This window comes from Aquarana catesbeiana, linkage group LG02, assembly GCF_042186555.1.
Source record: "Aquarana catesbeiana isolate 2022-GZ linkage group LG02, ASM4218655v1, whole genome shotgun sequence".
Lineage (NCBI taxonomy): Eukaryota > Metazoa > Chordata > Amphibia > Anura > Ranidae > Aquarana > Aquarana catesbeiana.
The window spans coordinates 264,004,913-264,021,869 of record NC_133325.1 but is presented as its reverse complement, the minus strand read 5'-3'; the positions used below and the strand labels follow the sequence as shown (position 1 = coordinate 264,021,869).

Here is a 16,957-nt window from a genome sequence, read left to right as displayed (position 1 = left end):
GGTTTTTTGGGGAGAGAAGAGAGCAAGTACCCACTCCCAGTTTGGCAATCCTCACCCGAGTGATGAGGAGGACCTTTGCCCTTTGCCCTGCCCCCATCCCTCCCGCCACCTCCTGGGACACATCATATATCCCAGGAGGCTGCAGACCATTCACAAAGTGCTGTACAAAAATGGAATAAGAGTTCGGTCAGTGCAAAAACACTCAAGGTCAATATAACAATCCTTGGACAAGTGCATAAAAATGGAAAACAGTGCAGCGCTAAATAAAACAACACTAAAATGACACTAAAATATAATATAGTCATATATTGCAAAAGAGAACCATAAAAACAATCCCAATTCATATGAGTAAAAAAGCCAATCGGAGGGATGAGAAACGAAAAAACACGCATATCCCATTGATATCCCAGTGCTAGGATGCAGGGCGTACAAACGTCTTATCGAGAGAAAGATGGCTGCAGATGACTGCCAGAAACCATGAAATCAGGCCGAGACAGAAGTACAGTTAAATCACACTTGTTTAATAATAAAAGTAAAAAGAACAAACGTAATCAAAACATAGCCAAAGTTCAGTAACCGGAACGGATAGTTAGCCAAGCCAAAAGTCAGGGATCAATGTTGTGGAACATCAAGCAGGATTTGGAGCCAGAAGGGATGTTAGCAAAGCAAGTCTTGAACAGGACCGCAAAGCTCGGAGACAAATGTACAGGAGGCTTCCACAAGTGCTCCTTAAAAGAGAGTCTTTCTCTGAGTCTGGAGTCAATGAGGATGGCAAACGTGATCAACTTCTCCAGCTCAGTGGGTATATCTCAGGCTGCTATCTCATCCTTGATGGTATCATAGAGACCATGAGAAAAAGCAGCCACGAGGGCCTAATTTTTCCACGCAACCTCTGCTGCCAGAGTACAGAATTCAGTAGCGTAGTCGGCAACAGTTCTTGTACTCTGTTCAATGGACATGAGGCACTTGGCAGCAGAAGCGGAGCATGCGGGATCGTCAAATACCCTTTTAAACGAAGCCACAAACTCGGGGTAGCTCAAGACAACAGGTTTTTGCATCTTCCATAGAGGGTTTGCCCAGGCCAAGGCTCTCTCAGAGAGCAAAGATATCACAAAACCTACTTTGCTTCTGTCCGTGGGAAACGCCTAGGGCAGCATCTCAAAGTATATCTCAACCTGGTTGAGAAACCCTCTGCATTGGACTGGATCGCCCCCAAATCTCTGGGGAAGTGGAGTGGAACCAAACATACCTCTTATAGAGGTAATACTCAAGGCGGGTGCCTGCACAGGGAGCAGCAGCAGGTTCAGCCTGCAACATAGGTTGTACAGTGGGAGATTCCAGGTAAGCCGTGCGACTCAGGAGCATTTGTAACGCCATGGCAAACTGCATCTTCTGAATTCATGGCCTTCGCCTACTGTCAAAAAACATGAAATGAGGCTGAGTCAGAAGTACAGTTAAATCACACTTGTTTAATAACAAAAGTAAAAAGAACAAACGTAGTCAAAACATAGCCAAAATTCAGTAACCGGAATGGATAGTCAGCCAAGCCAGAAGTCAGGGATCAATGTAGTGGAACAGCAAGCAGGATCTGGAGCCAGAAGGGATGTCAGCAAAGCAAGTCTTGAACAGGATTGCAGAGAGTTTCTGTGATGTTGACCAAGGAAAAGGCAGAGCTCCTCTGGACTGGGCGGCTTAAGTAGGCAGGACTAACGAGCAGGATATCATCAACAGCTGAGTAACTGTGGAGAGATAGGAGCTGGCTATTAGCCGACAGCTGAGCGGCCAACTCAGAGAAGGATGGGCTGACATCATGGAGTCCTCCTGTCCTCCCGCATGCGTATCGTCCCTATGGGCGGGACTTCTTCATCCTAGCACTGGGATATCAGTGCTCTGTTTGTGAGTAAATCTTTTATCAACCAATAAATGACGGTATTAGCCAACGGTATTAGCCAACCAGAGAGCACTATGTATATTTTTTTGCTCTTTTATGGTCGCCACGTTCCCACCTATTATCTGCTAGTGAACTATCCCACTGCTGTTGTGGAAGGGCAAATTTTCGGTTCTCAGATACCGTAAAAGGCATTAATCATCTCTAATACTCATGTGGGAAAGCTTGATTGACCTATCTGTTGATTCAGAGGTCCATACTTTGAGGTGAGCGGCCTACATTTACGGTGGTGGAAGCCCTAATACGGATTCAGGTAGAGGATATATCTTTGAGCACCCTGGTCACCACTGAAGAGGACTAATCTTGTCTTTCTGGTGTTGCTTCTCGCACATGCACAGTGGGTTACTCAGGAGCCAGCTCCTGTATCCACAAGGGCAGTGCCTGGAGCCCACAGCAGTAAAAATAACTGGCTGCGGGAAAACAGTGCTGGACTTGAGACACTGGTAAGTACCTAATTTTTAAAAGTCAGTAACTACAATATTTTTAGCTGCTGATTTAAAAAAATCTAACAGAATTTCCAATTTAACCCCCTAATTTCAATCCGCCCACAGTATGTGACCTATACACTAGCCCCTTCATCACCTCCTTTACTGTGCATGACCCGATGCGCTGTGTCTGGTGCATCTTTACCAAGCTCTGCTATTTAACCACTTCAATACCAACATGTTTCTTCCCTTCCAAAAAGTTGTAAAAAATAAACCCTTGGGGTGTTTATTTTACAAAAAGGGGTTGTTTCAAGCTGTTTGTACTATCCTGGCATTTTTACTTGCTACTGTATTAGCAAATAAAGAAAGTATGAAAATGTTTTTTCATAATATTTGGTCTATTTACCCTTATATACCCTGTTTCCCCAAAAATAAGACGGTGTCTTATATTAATTTTTGCTCCCAAAGATGTGCTAGGTCTTATTTTCAGGGGATGTCTTATTTTTCCATGAAGAAGAATATGGTACACATTATTGTTTAACAAAAAAAAAGGAAATGTATTACTTGTATACGGTACGGTAGTAGTTGTCATCACAAACCAGCATAACCAGACAAACTGTGAATCCTACAGTATCAAGAATTTCTTGTTACTACCATTATTTCCACGTACAACAATCTATGGTACATTTACTGATACTGATATTTACCGGTAAGAACACAAAGTAAGATTTATTCAATGACAGTCATGTCATCATCTTCGGGAACATCATCATAACAATCCAAACCCTGAATTTCCTGGTGAATTTCTTGTGACTCCATTTCACCCACCCCCCCCCCCCCCCCACCTCAGTCACCCCTGTGTGTCTGAGCCAGTCAGATTCCACACAATGTCCCCGACTCCTGCCCCGCACGACACACTAAACGGTCTAATTGTGAGTCAGACAAACTCCGTCAGCGCTGAGCGAGCAGAAGGCGGCAGTTTGTCCTGGCAGCGGCACGGGCTCTCTGATTTAAAGAGACCTCGCACTGCCTGAACAGCTCCGGCTGCGCTTCGGCCAATCAGTGAGCTGTGCGGCAACGCCCGACGCTACGGTCCAGAGGAGTCAGATGCTTTAGGGTAGCTTCGGGGGCCTTATATTCCGGGGAGGCCTTATTATCGGGGAGGCCTTATTATCAGGGGAATGCATTATATTACAGCGAGAAGCAAAACTGGAAGTAGGTCTTATTTTCGGATGATGTCTTACTTTTGGGGAAACACGGTAGTAAAAAAAAAAGAAAAAAAAAAACTCAAGTGGTTATTGAACACTGACAAATTAAAGCTCTATCAGTGTAAAAAGAAAGTATATGCTTACCAGGCCCGGATCAAGGCTGTCTGATGTAGGGGTGCAGTATAAAATCTCAGGGGAGCAGATAGGTGGTCAGCAGGGCAGTGTACAGAGGGCCAGCAGGGCAATAGAGAGGCTTAGCAGTTTGTAGGGCAGTGTACAGAGGTTATCAGTTTGTAAAGCAGTGTACAGGGGTTAGGAGGACAGGGGGCAGCAGAGCAGTGTACAGGGGTTTAGTAGTGCAGAGGACAGGGGGTTTAGAAGGGCAGAAGACAGGAGTCACCAGGACAGAAGACAGGGGTCAGCAGGGCAGTGTACAGGGGGTCAGCAGGGCAAAGGTTTGGAGATCAGTGGGGGAATGTACAAGAATATGTAGAGCAAGGGTACAGGGGTTTAGTAGGGCAGAGGACAGGGGTTTAGAAGGGCAGAAGACATGAGTCACCAGGACAGAAGACAGGGGTCAGCAGGGCAGTGCACAGGGGGTCAGCAGGGCAAAGGATGGGAGATCAGCAGGGGTATTTACAATAATCTCTAGGGCAGTGTACAGGGGTTTAGTAGGGCAGAAGACAGGAGTCAGCTGGACAAAAGACAGGGGTCAGCAGGGCAGTGTACAGGAGTCACCAGGACAGAAGACAGGGGTCAGCAGAGCAGTGTACAGGGGGTCAGCAGGGCAAAGGATGGGAGATCAGCAGCGGAATGTACAAGAATCTGTAGGCAGGGCCGGTGCTACCACTAGGCAAACAATGCAGCTGCCTAGGGCGCACTGCTGCCTAGGGCGCCCGGCCACTGGTGTTTCTACTCTCTGCAGCAAGCAACTAAGTCTCAGCATCAGCAGGCAGCTGCCGTTCCGTTCGCACATAGTGTCAGAGGTGCAGCGGTAGTGGAGTACTGTGTCTGTGTCCCGACTCCCGAATGAATGGAAGCAAGCAAACATTCAGTGATGGGCACTGGTAGGCTGCATTTATGGGCGCTGGTAGGCTGCATTGATGGTCGCTGGTGAGGCTGCATTGATGGGTGCTGGTGTGGCTGCATTTTATCGGTACTGGTGAGGCTGCTATTGATGGGCCCTGGTAGGCTGCATTGATGGGCGCTGGTGGGCTGCATTTGATGGGCACTGGTGAGGCTGCATTGATGGTCACTGGTAGGCTGCATTGATGGGCACTGGTAGTTGCATTTGATGGGTGCTGGTAGGCTGAATTGATGGGTGCTGGTGAAGCTGCATTTTATCGGTACTGTTGAGGCTGCATTTGATAGGTGCTGCTAAGGCTGCATTTGATGGGTGCTGGTGAGGCTGCATTGATGGGCACTTCATTAAAAAGGTGGGATATACACGGGCAGGGCAAAGGGGGTGGAGTCAGAGGTGGGGCCAAGGGGGGGGCAGCAAATTGAGGTTTCGCCTAGGGTGTCAAAAATCCTTGCACCAGCCCTGTCTGTAGGGCAGTGTACAGGGATTTAGTAGGGCAGAGGACAGGGGTTTAGAAGGGCAGAAGACAGGAGTCACCAGGACAGAGGACAGGGGTCAGCAGGGCAGTGCACAGAGGATCAGCAGGGCAAATGATGGGAGATCAGCAGGGGAATGTACAAGAACCTGTAGGGTAGTTTACAGGGGTTTAGTACGGCAGAAGAAAGGAGTCAGCAGGACACAAGTCAGATCAGCGGGGCAGTGTACAGGGGGGCAGCAGGGCAAAGGATGGGAGATCAGCAAGAATATGTACAAGAATCTGTAGAGCAGTGTACAGTGGTTTAGTAGGGCAGAAGACAGGAGTCAGCAGGACAGAAGACATGAGTCAACAGAACAGAAGACAGGGGTCAGCAGGGCAGTGTACAGGGGCTAGCAGGGTGGAGGACAGGGGTCACTGCTGATAGGCCACTCAGTAGAGCTCCTTCTCTCATCCCTGCATTGCACGCAGCATTGCCTGTAGCTGGCTGCTATGTTGCGGTTCTGACCTATGAAACTCCCTGGTCGGAATGGCAGCACAGTAGACAGCTACAGATCAACTTCTGTACAACCTCCCTGCCCATACATGGATTAAAATTCATCCAGTCCCTGAACTGATACATAATGTGCTATTTCAATTTCATTTTTGGACTTTACGTAAATAATCTGCCTTTTTTCGACAACTAGTGTCAGAAGATTTTCCATTTGATCTGCGTAGATGAAAGCCAGCATCTCGGCAATGAAGGGGTTAGCGCACCTAAACATACCACAGTAGCACGCCACCTTCAAAGTGACAAGCGACAAACAGGGCAAGCTAGTCTGTCCTGACTGTCAAGTCAATTTGTTACTTAAACGCTTGTGACATAGTTTGTGCTTTCATGGCTTGAAAATACAGCATGAGAACAATGTGAAGGTACTAATAACCGGGCAAGATAAGCATCGCAAGGAAATGTAAACATACACTAAAGACAAAAACATTCTCAGGTAGAGAAGAAAAAGGTGTTTAAGTTGTGTATTAAACCTTTACAAAGAGACATTTTCACTGCAACATTCCATTCAGCTCCACCCAGCATGCAGGCGGCCTGGTGTTTAGGAATAATAAAAAGACAAGTAGCAATGCTCAGGTTTATGAAGTGATCAGCACGGCTCAGCCTCAGCCAGGTCTTGCCAATAGCACGCTCATATTTGATCTCTTCCTATCATGACAGATGAGTCCCTCTGGGGCATCGCATACAAAGTGTTGCCCAGACAAGTTTATAAATGTATCTTTTCAAGTTAATAGAGCTCCCTACTGTCAGATCAGAGCTGGAGCACCATTCAAATGTACTTCTACAAATTCTTACCCGCCCTTAAGGTGGCCATATACGTATCAATATGATTGTTCAATCGATCATCCGATGCAACCAATGGCAGCCACATATGCTTTGATTTTTTTCTCCAGTCGATGTGCGATTTGATCAAAATGATTAAACAAATTGAAAAGCCACAATCTCCCTGATAATCTTTTTTTTTTTTTGGCTTCGGAAGATCGGAAAATAGGAGTGATCAATCTAACGTCAACAACCCAGTTGATCAATATACCACGCACTGGAAAGTGGAATTTGATCAATGGTAAGATACGATCCTATATTAGTGATCGGTTCTCTGTTTCTATCATGTAATCTCATAAACTGATCAGTCCAAATACAATTGTATTCATGAACAACGTGCTCATTGCTGCTGATTGATGCAAAACGATCCGTCATTTTCTGCCCTGGTCTATCAACTCTGTTTGATTGAAGCCAATGTAAATTGAGTCTAAATCGATCAGAGGGGAAGTTAAAGTGGTTGTAAAGACACTAATCACAAATCCTGGAATCCCCTCTGTTACAGAAAGATATACAGTACTGTGCAGTATCTGTGTTTCTTAAAAATTATGCAGTGAAATACTTTATTTCAGAGGGCCGCTGTGCGCTCACGTGACCTCCCGACACTTTCCTTACCTGATCTGAGGACTACAGTGGGAGGGGCCCAGCTACACTCTGCAATAAAGTATTTTGCTGCCTAATTTTTAAAACACGGATACTGCACAGCATATCTTTCTGTAACAGAGGGGATTCCAGGATTTGGGAGTAGTCATTTTACAGTCATAGAGGCGAGAGGGGTGGGGCAGGGAGGAGACGGCTCACGCGCAGACTCCCAAGCTGACAGGGAGGGAGGTAGGGGGGAGGGAGAGACTGCGGGCTGACAGAGACACGTAAACTGACCAAGTTATCATGGATCAGCAGCCATGATTTCTGTGGTCAGCACACACAGGGGGACACAGGACAGGAACAGGCAGGATCAACCAGGTATATTACAACATAGAAAGGAACAGATTGCATGGCACAAGCACCGTGCTATAGATCACGCCTTAAAGGAACAGCATCGTTTTTTTTTTTAAGGGTTACAACCACTTTAAGGCTATTTGATTGTTTGTGTATTCCATTATTCCAATCGCACATTGATTGGATAATAAAAATTAGACTCAGTTTAGATCACATTTGATCAAACTCAGTCGATCAGCCAGGGCAGGATTATTAATTGTTTTGCATCCACTGGCAGCACTGTGACACTTTGTTCATGCATATGATCGCATTTTTATCAGTCAGATTATGAGAATACATGATGGAAACAGAAATGTTATCAATCAAAATCCCCTTCCCCATGTGTGGGGTGTATGGCCACCAAAGAATTACTAAACTGAATTAGATTCATAACCCAGAAACCCTCTATCTGATCAATTTAGTGAGCTTCCGATATATTTCAATGCTGGCAAGTGGAGTGGCTGTGGTGGAATTTTATTAATTGTTGCTGATTGCTAAAATAGTGGCCATACACTGAACGATTTTATATACGATTGTAAACCATAGATTTAGCATTCAACTAAAAATACCATTGGAAGACTGATAAAAATTGTTCCTTGCAGCATACATTTAACTATCGTATTGAATTATTTGCTTTTCCACAATCTGACTTTTTTTCCCTCTCCAGATTAATCAGAATAATTTTGATTAAAGTAGTTCCAAAGGCAGAAGGTTTTTTACCTTAATGCATTCTTTAAATCTATCAGTTTTGTTTTAAATCGATCAATGACACTGTATGTCTTTTTAATAATTCATAGATCCGATCATATTGTCGGATTGTGTGAAGAATCATTGGATCAGACAATTATTGCATGTATAGTCACCATATCTACATTTCAGACAACTGATTGCAAAATACTACATCAATTAAATTATTGTTTTTAATAGCTTGTCCCTGATAGATTGTATTTTTAACTGATACTGTACATGTTGCATCGACTGATATGTGGTTTGGTCAACTCAAAACAACGGAATCGGCAAATAGGCATCATTTGTCTTCTGAAAGGGCAAACCACCGCGCTAAATAAAAATTTAGTACATAAAAAATATATAAAATATAATGAAAAAATGAATGAATAAATGAAAAATTGAATGAAAACAAAAGTGACAAATCAGTGAGTAGAATAAATATACAAGCAGCCGCTAAAAGTGGGATACACACATTCAAAATAATCAATAAGGAGCAGCGCTGTGACAACAATGGTTTGTATGATAAAGACCAAATAAAATTAAGTGAATATTAGACCCAGGGTGGAATGAATTAATGACAAAAGTTCATAATATAGTTCATAATAGACCAATAGGAGTAAAAAGTCCTATCCAGAATCAAATTCAGATAGTGGATGATGTGAGAAAACGTAGATAGGTGGGAATGCAAATAAATTCAGTATGTCCTTCACCGCACCACTGTGGTAATAGTAGGAATGCGCGCTTACCAAACGGCAAGCTTAGGGGAGCTTGCGACCTTAACCCGGTCGGGGCCTTTCGGGGATGGAGACACCACAAAACGCACCACTTCCGCTTGAAATAAGCACGCTGTCCACCAAATATCAAGTATTCACTGTACTGTAGAGATATAACCTCCTAGCTAGGGGTAGATCTCAAAGGAGGTACACCAAGGAAAAGAAAAAGAGCAACATAGCGTAATCCTGTTTTCACCATTTATTAAAAGAATAATAAAATCGCACTTACATTCAGGTGGATAAATAAAAGCATATAGAGCCCAGCTATCTACGTTTTCTCACATCATCCACTATCTGAATTTGATTCTGGATAGGACTTTTTACTCCTATTGGTCTATTATGAACTATATTATGAACTTTTGTCATTAATTAATTCCACCTTGGGTCTAATATTCACTTAATTTTATTTGGTCTTTATCATACAAACCATTGTTGTCACAGCGCTGCTCCTTATTGATCATTTGTCTTCTGAAAGGTTTAAGCCTAGTACACACTATTAGTTCTTTTTTCATTCAATCCAGCAGGGCTGAACAAAAAAAAAAAAACAACAACCATTGGCTGAGACCGCTGATCGGGAGCCAATCGGCAGACCTTTTTTGGTCATGCTCCATCGACAGAAGTTTTTCGGACAGGATTCTATCCGACCGGCGGCAGTACACATGGGCTGAATGTCATGAGCCTGACATTCGGCCCAGGTGTACTATGCTTTATGCCCCGTACACACGATCGGAAATTCCGCCAGCAAAAGTCCGATGTGAGCTTTTGGTCGGAAATTCCGACCGTGTGTATGGTCCATCGGACTTTTGCTGGAGGAATTTCCCCCAGGAAAAGATTGAGAGCAGGTTCTCTATTTTTCCGTCGGAAAAAGTTCCTATTGGAAATTCTGTCCGTCTGTATGCAATTCCGACGCATAAAAAACCACGCATGCTCAGAATCATCACTTTGTATGGAACTTCCCTTTTCTAGTGCCGTCGTATGTGTTGTACATCACCGCATTCTTGATGGTTGAAAGTTCAGAGAACTTTTGTGTGACCGTGTGTATGCAAGCCAAGCTTGAGTGGAATTCTGTCGGAAAAACCATCCAAGGTTTTTCCAACGAAAATTCCGATCGTGTGTACAGGGCATAAGACTCAGATTAGATTGGATTTGATCAAACTCAATTGGCCAGGGAGAAAAATTATTGACCGTGTTACAGTGATCAGCAGTACTGAGATGCTTTGGTCATGAATTCTATCATATTTTGACCGTTTCGATTATGAGATTGCATGTTGAAACCAGCGATGTGTTTGATAGCTTACAATCGTATCTTCCAACTATCAGTCAAAACACACTTCCCTGTGTGTGACATATGGAATGATTGAGTTGTGGACTACAGATCGATTATTTCTGTTGGGAGTGATTGATCTGAAAAGTAATCATTAGGGAGACCATACGATGTGATAAATCAATCATTTGATGAAACAAAAATTTGAATCACAACCCAAAGATCCTCCATTTGATCGATAAAGTGAATTCTTGGCCGATTTCATCTCTGGTAAGTCGACTGACTGTGGCAGAATTTTGTTGATCACTTCTGACCCATCAAAGAAATATCTGCATATGTGTCACAGAACCGATCGTAATATAAATTGATCCAATTATGATTTGAATTGTGTTTCTGATAGATCATACTGTATGTGTTACATCAGTTGATATTTTCATATAAGATGGGTTGCTTGTTTGCGATCGTTCGTACCTAGATTGATCATGCATATGTACAGCCACCATTACCTAGATGGATCACAGATCTATATGTGCGTGGTGCTGCGCCACCCCTGTGACTAAAATGACAACTACACTAGGTGCTGTTATCTCCTCATATGCACATATTTTGAATACATAAGGTATTACCATAGATACAAATACACTGAAAATTGCAAAAACTTGGAATCCAAGAAAATGGATGCTGGATGACAGGAGTATAAAGTGGGCAGCCCAGTGGACAAGAGGTCCTGGTGACTGTACTATGAGCACACAGGTGGGAATCCACAGGTTTGTGCAGCCTAGTGAATTAGGGTGTGCCCCCTAAAGCTCAAACACGTGTGTGTCTACACATACAGTATATGACCCCGGCACATTAATCTCCCTGTCAGCACACTGAAAGATAAGTACGTAAACACTTCTCTTATGGCAGTCTTTCCCATCTTCCTGCCGACACATAACGCGATAATGTTAATGCACATGGGGTGATTAGGGTGTGCCCAGGCACACCTGGCACACCCTGTGCACATGCCTATGTGGGCAAATAAGAGCTGAGGAGACCATAGTGGTCATACAGAACGCATTATATGACCTTGCATTATATGTGGGTCAAAGTGGCAGTTGGTGGTATATTTTTGGGGGAGGGGGGGCGAACAATGCACCCACAGCCAGACCCTCCCGGTCAGTTGGGTCACCCGCACCCCCCACCTGCACTTACCCCATCTTTGGCGCAGGCAGCGCTTCCCTCCGAGTGACGGGCAGCTGCTTCCCCTGCATCTCTGCAGTCTCGTCTTCCTCCTTGGCCGTGTGTCTCCTCCCTCCTCCTCCTAGGCCAATATACTCGCTTCTCCTTTCAGCCAATCGTGAAATGGGTCTCAGGACCTGATTCCTGGTGGCTGGGAGGAGAATCAGCATGACAATAGCGAATATTCATGCGCTATTGACACACAACTGGGTGGGCTCAGGGAGCAGTGCTTTTTTGAAGCCTATTAGAGTCTCTGGCTCTAATACGTGCTTAAAATAAAAAAATTGGAATATATGCATCCAGCGCCCTGCATGTAGATTAGGGGGGCAGACGCATGGATAGGGGGAGCAGCGCCCGTGCGCGCTGCATTACGGGCCGCCACTGGTGGGTCATATGATTAGGGTGGGAGCATTGTAAGCACGGTAGCTACATGGGAGGAATCACAATCTTGACACAGCCTAAAGCTTCACTGTTTTTTAGAATAACAGCACTGGAAGGTTTCAAGCATTGTATGCATGCACCTGGACATGCGTTTACGTCTGTACTAAATCGTCACAATGAAATAAACTTATAGACTACACACATGACTGAGAACTTTATTTCAGCACAACTTTTATCATATTGTGGCATTTTGTCAGTTATTTTTATTTATTTCACGTTTTTGCAATTTTCAGTTTATTTGTATCTATGGTAATACCTTATTTATTCACAATACTGTTGCTCTATGTGCATATGAGGAGGTAACAGCACCCAGTGTAGTTGTCATTTCAATCACGGGTGGTGGCGCGGCACCATTTATTGTTTGTTGTTTCAGTAGTCATTCGATGGGTGTTAGCAGCTGCCACATTAGTTATTTATTTATTTATTATTTTGATTGCTTTTTTGTAGTTAATTCTTAATCTATATGTGCATGGCCACCTTTACATAATGTAGGTCTTTTAAAAATTAGGAATTAGGAACATGCACCCAAGCAGGTGACTAGGCTTATGCTGTATATATATATATATATATATATATATATATATATACACACACACACACACATTTATTTATTCATATATCACTGAAATACCTAAAGCAGTTGAAAAGTGATACATGTGAACACGTGACCTCTTTGTGGCTCTGACCACCCTGATGGCAGGTGAGCGGTCCCAGGTGCGGGGTCACCCATCCATCCAGCCGCAGCCTTGCTCTGTCTATGAGGAGTGAAGGTTTCCCAGCAGCCCCTCCTACCTGCATCTCTGCTCACACACCCGCCTGCTCTCCCGCCCAGCTTCACTTACCAAAAAAAAAAACTATCCCTTCCTCGTTGTCTTCAGTGCCTGAGACACAAGCCAGAAACTTGGCCAACTACTAAGCTGTGCACCTGGCGCTGAGATCCGATCACCTGGGTGTGGAGCATGTCCTGTGTGTGGAGGATCGGGGACAGGCAGCAAGGGGTCCCGGACCAGTGCTGGACAGTGACACCGCCGACACCATAGACCGGGAGGATTGATTTCACTTGTTGTTCCGCCTGTGTGTGATTGACTGCTGAGTGTGCAGGAGGGAGCAGAGGACAGCCCAGCAGCCAGTGTCACTCAGTCACTGAGACCTCTTCAACACACTGTCAGTGCTGCTCATGTGGGACACTGCTAACTTTCCCAGTGCGCAGCCACTGATTGCATACAGACTACCTGTTCTCGCCGACATCTCCCAGGATCACCCTACTCAGATCTCCCCGGATCACCCTACGCAGATCGCCCCGGATCACCCTACTCAGATCTCCCCGGATCACCCTACTCAGATCTCCCCGGATCACCCTACTCAGATCTCCCAGGATCACCCTACTCAGATCTCCCAGGATCACCCTACTCAGATCTCCCAGGATCACCCTACTCACATCTCCCCGGATCACCCAGTTGAGGGCTCTTTAGAACATTCCGACCCAGCCGGTGACTCGAATCAGACTACCTGTTTTTTCTGAGATCTCCAGCTAAGTTTCTTCTGGAACGAGCAGGTGATCGCAACCAATCCCACTGAGGTCTCCCTGCAATATCTTGACCCAGCAGGTGATTGCAACCAGCCTACCACTGAGATCTCCCTGGAACATCAGACCCCCTACTCAGATCTCCTTGGGACATCAGACTCCCTACTGAGATCATCCAGGAACATTCCCTGCAACCTCTTGAACCAGCAGGTGATTGCATACTGAGATCTCTTTAGAACATTCCGACCCCCTACTGAGATCCTCCAGGAACAACCTGCTGAGATTTCCCTGGAACATCCTGACCCAGCAGGTGATTGCAACCAGCCTACCTATTTCCACTAAGATCTCCCTGGAACAACCTTCTGAGATCCTCCTGGAACATCCCAACTTAGATCCATCTGGAACAACCTGCTGAGATCTCCCTGGGACATTTCGACCCTGCAGGTATTTGCAACCAGCCTATCTATCCCCACTAAGATCTCCTTGGAACAACCCCCTGAGACCCCCCTGGAACATCCCGACCCAGCAGGTGATTGCAATCAGCCTACCTGTCCTCCCTGGTTCATCGTGCTGACATCTCCCTGAAACTTCCGAACCCATACTGATACTTTTCTGGAACATCCATCCTCCTACTGATATCCCCTTTAGAACAACCTGCTGAGATCTCCCTGAAACCTCCCTACCCCAGCCAGTGATTGCATCCAGTCTACCTGTTACCACTGAGATCTCCCTGGAAGGACCTCCTGAGATCTTCCTGGAACGCCCCAAGGAATGCCACGCTGAACCCCCACGGAGCCCCAGTTTGGAGAGCGCCCTTTTCGGACTTGCTGGAGATCAGACAGTTGGAGATGTCTAAGCCGGTGGACCATGTGAAGAGACCCATGAACGCCTTCATGGTGTGGTCCAGAGCCCAGAGGAGGAAGATGGCCCAGGAGAACCCTAAGATGCACAACTCAGAGATCAGCAAGCGCCTGGGTGCCGAGTGGAAGTTGCTGACCGAGTCGGAAAAGAGACCGTTCATAGATGAAGCCAAGAGACTGCGGGCTATGCACATGAAGGAGCACCCGGACTACAAATACCGGCCCCGGAGAAAGCCCAAGACCCTACTGAAGAAGGACAAGTTCGCTTTCCCCATGCCATATGGCCTGGCCGGGGAACACGAGGGGCTGAAGGCCGCCGCCCTACACGGGGCCGGGATGCTGACTGACTCTATGCTGGCCAATCCGGAGAAAGCAGCAGCCGCGGCAGCCGCAGCAGCAGCCAGGGTCTTCTTTCCCCAATCCGCGGCTGCTGCTGCAGCGGCGGCGGCCGCTGCGGCAGCCGGTAGCGCCTCCAGTCCCTATTCCCTATTTGATCTGAGCTCCAAGATGGCAGAGATCACATCCAGCTCTTCCGCCCTCCCCTACGCCTCTTCTTTGGGATACCCCCAGTCCAGCGGAGGAGCTTTCCAGGGGGTCGCAGCAGCTGCAGCAGCGGCGGCAGCTGCCAGCGGGGGGCACACTCATTCCCACCCATCCCCTGGGAATCCGGGCTATATGATCCCATGTAACTGCACAGGCTGGCCCAGCCCTGGACTGCAACCACCCCTAGCCTACATCCTGTTCCCTGGCATGGGCAAACCCCAATTGGACCCTTACCCTGCCACAGCTTATGCTGCCGCCTTATGACACAATGGCAGCCCATACAGGGGCTGTGTCACCGCAACACGAGGCTGTAACTTCATACTGGACACTGGGACTTATCCCTAGGGCAGGATGCCCCTACTTGTTGTCACATTTTGTCATTTGATGCTGTGAAATCCATTTAAAGTATGGAAGTATGTGATATTTAGTTGTCATGCCACTGCTGTCCATTGCACAGGTCATGTTGTGTTGAGAACACTGATTATATCAAGGTCCCTCAGTGTGGAGGAACTTGTAGGAACCCGCAAAGGCTGTGCAAGTCCCTCTTCTACTGAACTGGTGGTCAGGAAAAGGTCCAACAAGGAACATTTCAGAGATTAATCTCTTTCTGCACTTGTAAGATGGATACATTATAGGACATGGATGAACTGATCTACATGTATCCTGCATGCACTAAAGATGGACACTGGTCTACTTAGTGGTCCTTCCAACACTCTTCTCCATGGTGATGGAAGAAGATGTCCAGGGGTGTCCACACTCAAAAACTATCCATAGCCTGCTAGTACTCACGACCTGATCTTTCCATAGCATCCAGGAAATGGGGTTACTTTGGTCTAAAGACCACCATCCACATTACAATCTGTCACAATGCAGGGTCCAGGGTCTGTCTGATTGTAACTTATGTACATTGAAGATGACAGTGAAAACTTGCTGCTCACTTACCCCAAGTCTATCGATAGAAAAAAATGTGACAATGTTTTAAAAAAATTATTCCTTTCAAGATAATGCAGCTGTTAAATGTATATTTATTGTTTAGGAAAATATAAACTGTTTGCAAGGAATAATTTGCCCCACCCCCTTCCTAAAATGATCCAAACTTGGAATTGTCGTCAGAACTTTTTTTTTCCTTTAAATAATAACAAGTATGGATCTCAAATAATAAATTATCTTAGACTAATGGTACCAATACAGAATAAAAAAAAATACTTTCTCATTTATATTAGGACTTTAAATGTACCCCAATAGATCACACATGTACATGGGAGTACTTCCAAAGTTCTAATATATATATTTTCTTTTGGTCTACATTTTACGCATCAAACTGCGTCCAATCACTGTTGAGTTCTTGGGTTATTATTATTTTTTTTTTGTAATGTGTATATTTTGACTAATATTTGTGAATGAAGCTGGCTAACATGTAATTTTTATTTTTTATTTTTTTGGCTTTCTGTACTACAACGTAAAGATAAAGAAACCAATGGTTTTAACAATTCATTTTTTTATGTGTTGTTTTGTCTGTATCAGGCATTTCTTTAATAATATTAGATTACTAAAAGATCATTTAGTCCTCTGTTCAGTCTCGAACAAGGACCTGAAATAAAGCCCATTATAGCTAAAAAGGAAAAAAAAAATCTTCTATTTCTTGTTGAGTATACTAACAAGATTTTTATCTGAATTGCCCTTACGTGCTTGGTCCAGGTGAAGTGTAACTTATCCCCCAAAGGCTGTCTTTGTTTCCTTGTTGAATGGATTTACCAGGAAATCTAAATCAAGCCATTGTTATCCAGGGCCAAAAACCTGATTTATCACATTTTTAATCGTGAATAGGAAAGAAGATAAAAAAACAAGTCGTTGTATTATCTTTTCCTGAAAAAAAGGCATTCATGATTGAGCAGAACAGAGCCCATTGAGAAGACTTGAGCCTCGCAGACTATTGTGAAGGTGTCCAGTAACATAAGAGGGGAAAGTTGCTTGGGTACTTTATCTTGTTAGAAGAGCTTCCCAATAAAACCCTTGTCATTTCTTCAAAGGGACCTCAATCTGCGGGGATCAGACACAATGCAGATGGATCGTGCCCTTCAATACACGATCGACATGCAAAAAAAAAAAAAAAAAAGCAG

General features: G+C 45.0%; 1 protein-coding gene across 1 annotated transcript; it reads left to right on the top strand.

Moving 5' to 3' along the window:
- Window positions 1-12,734: 12,734 nt before the first annotated feature.
- Window positions 12,735-16,329, top strand: SOX21 (SRY-box transcription factor 21). Its single transcript, XM_073614375.1, has one exon. It carries the CDS (start codon window positions 14,283-14,285, stop codon window positions 15,099-15,101), a length of 819 nt encoding a protein of 272 aa, XP_073470476.1. The 5' UTR covers window positions 12,735-14,282; the 3' UTR covers window positions 15,102-16,329.
- The last annotated feature ends 628 nt before the right edge of the window (window positions 16,330-16,957 follow it).

Coding starts and splice junctions, on each gene's coding strand:
- SOX21 (XM_073614375.1), top strand. CDS start 14,283: ATGTCTAAGCCGGTGGACCATGTGAAGAGACCCATGAACGCCTTCATG.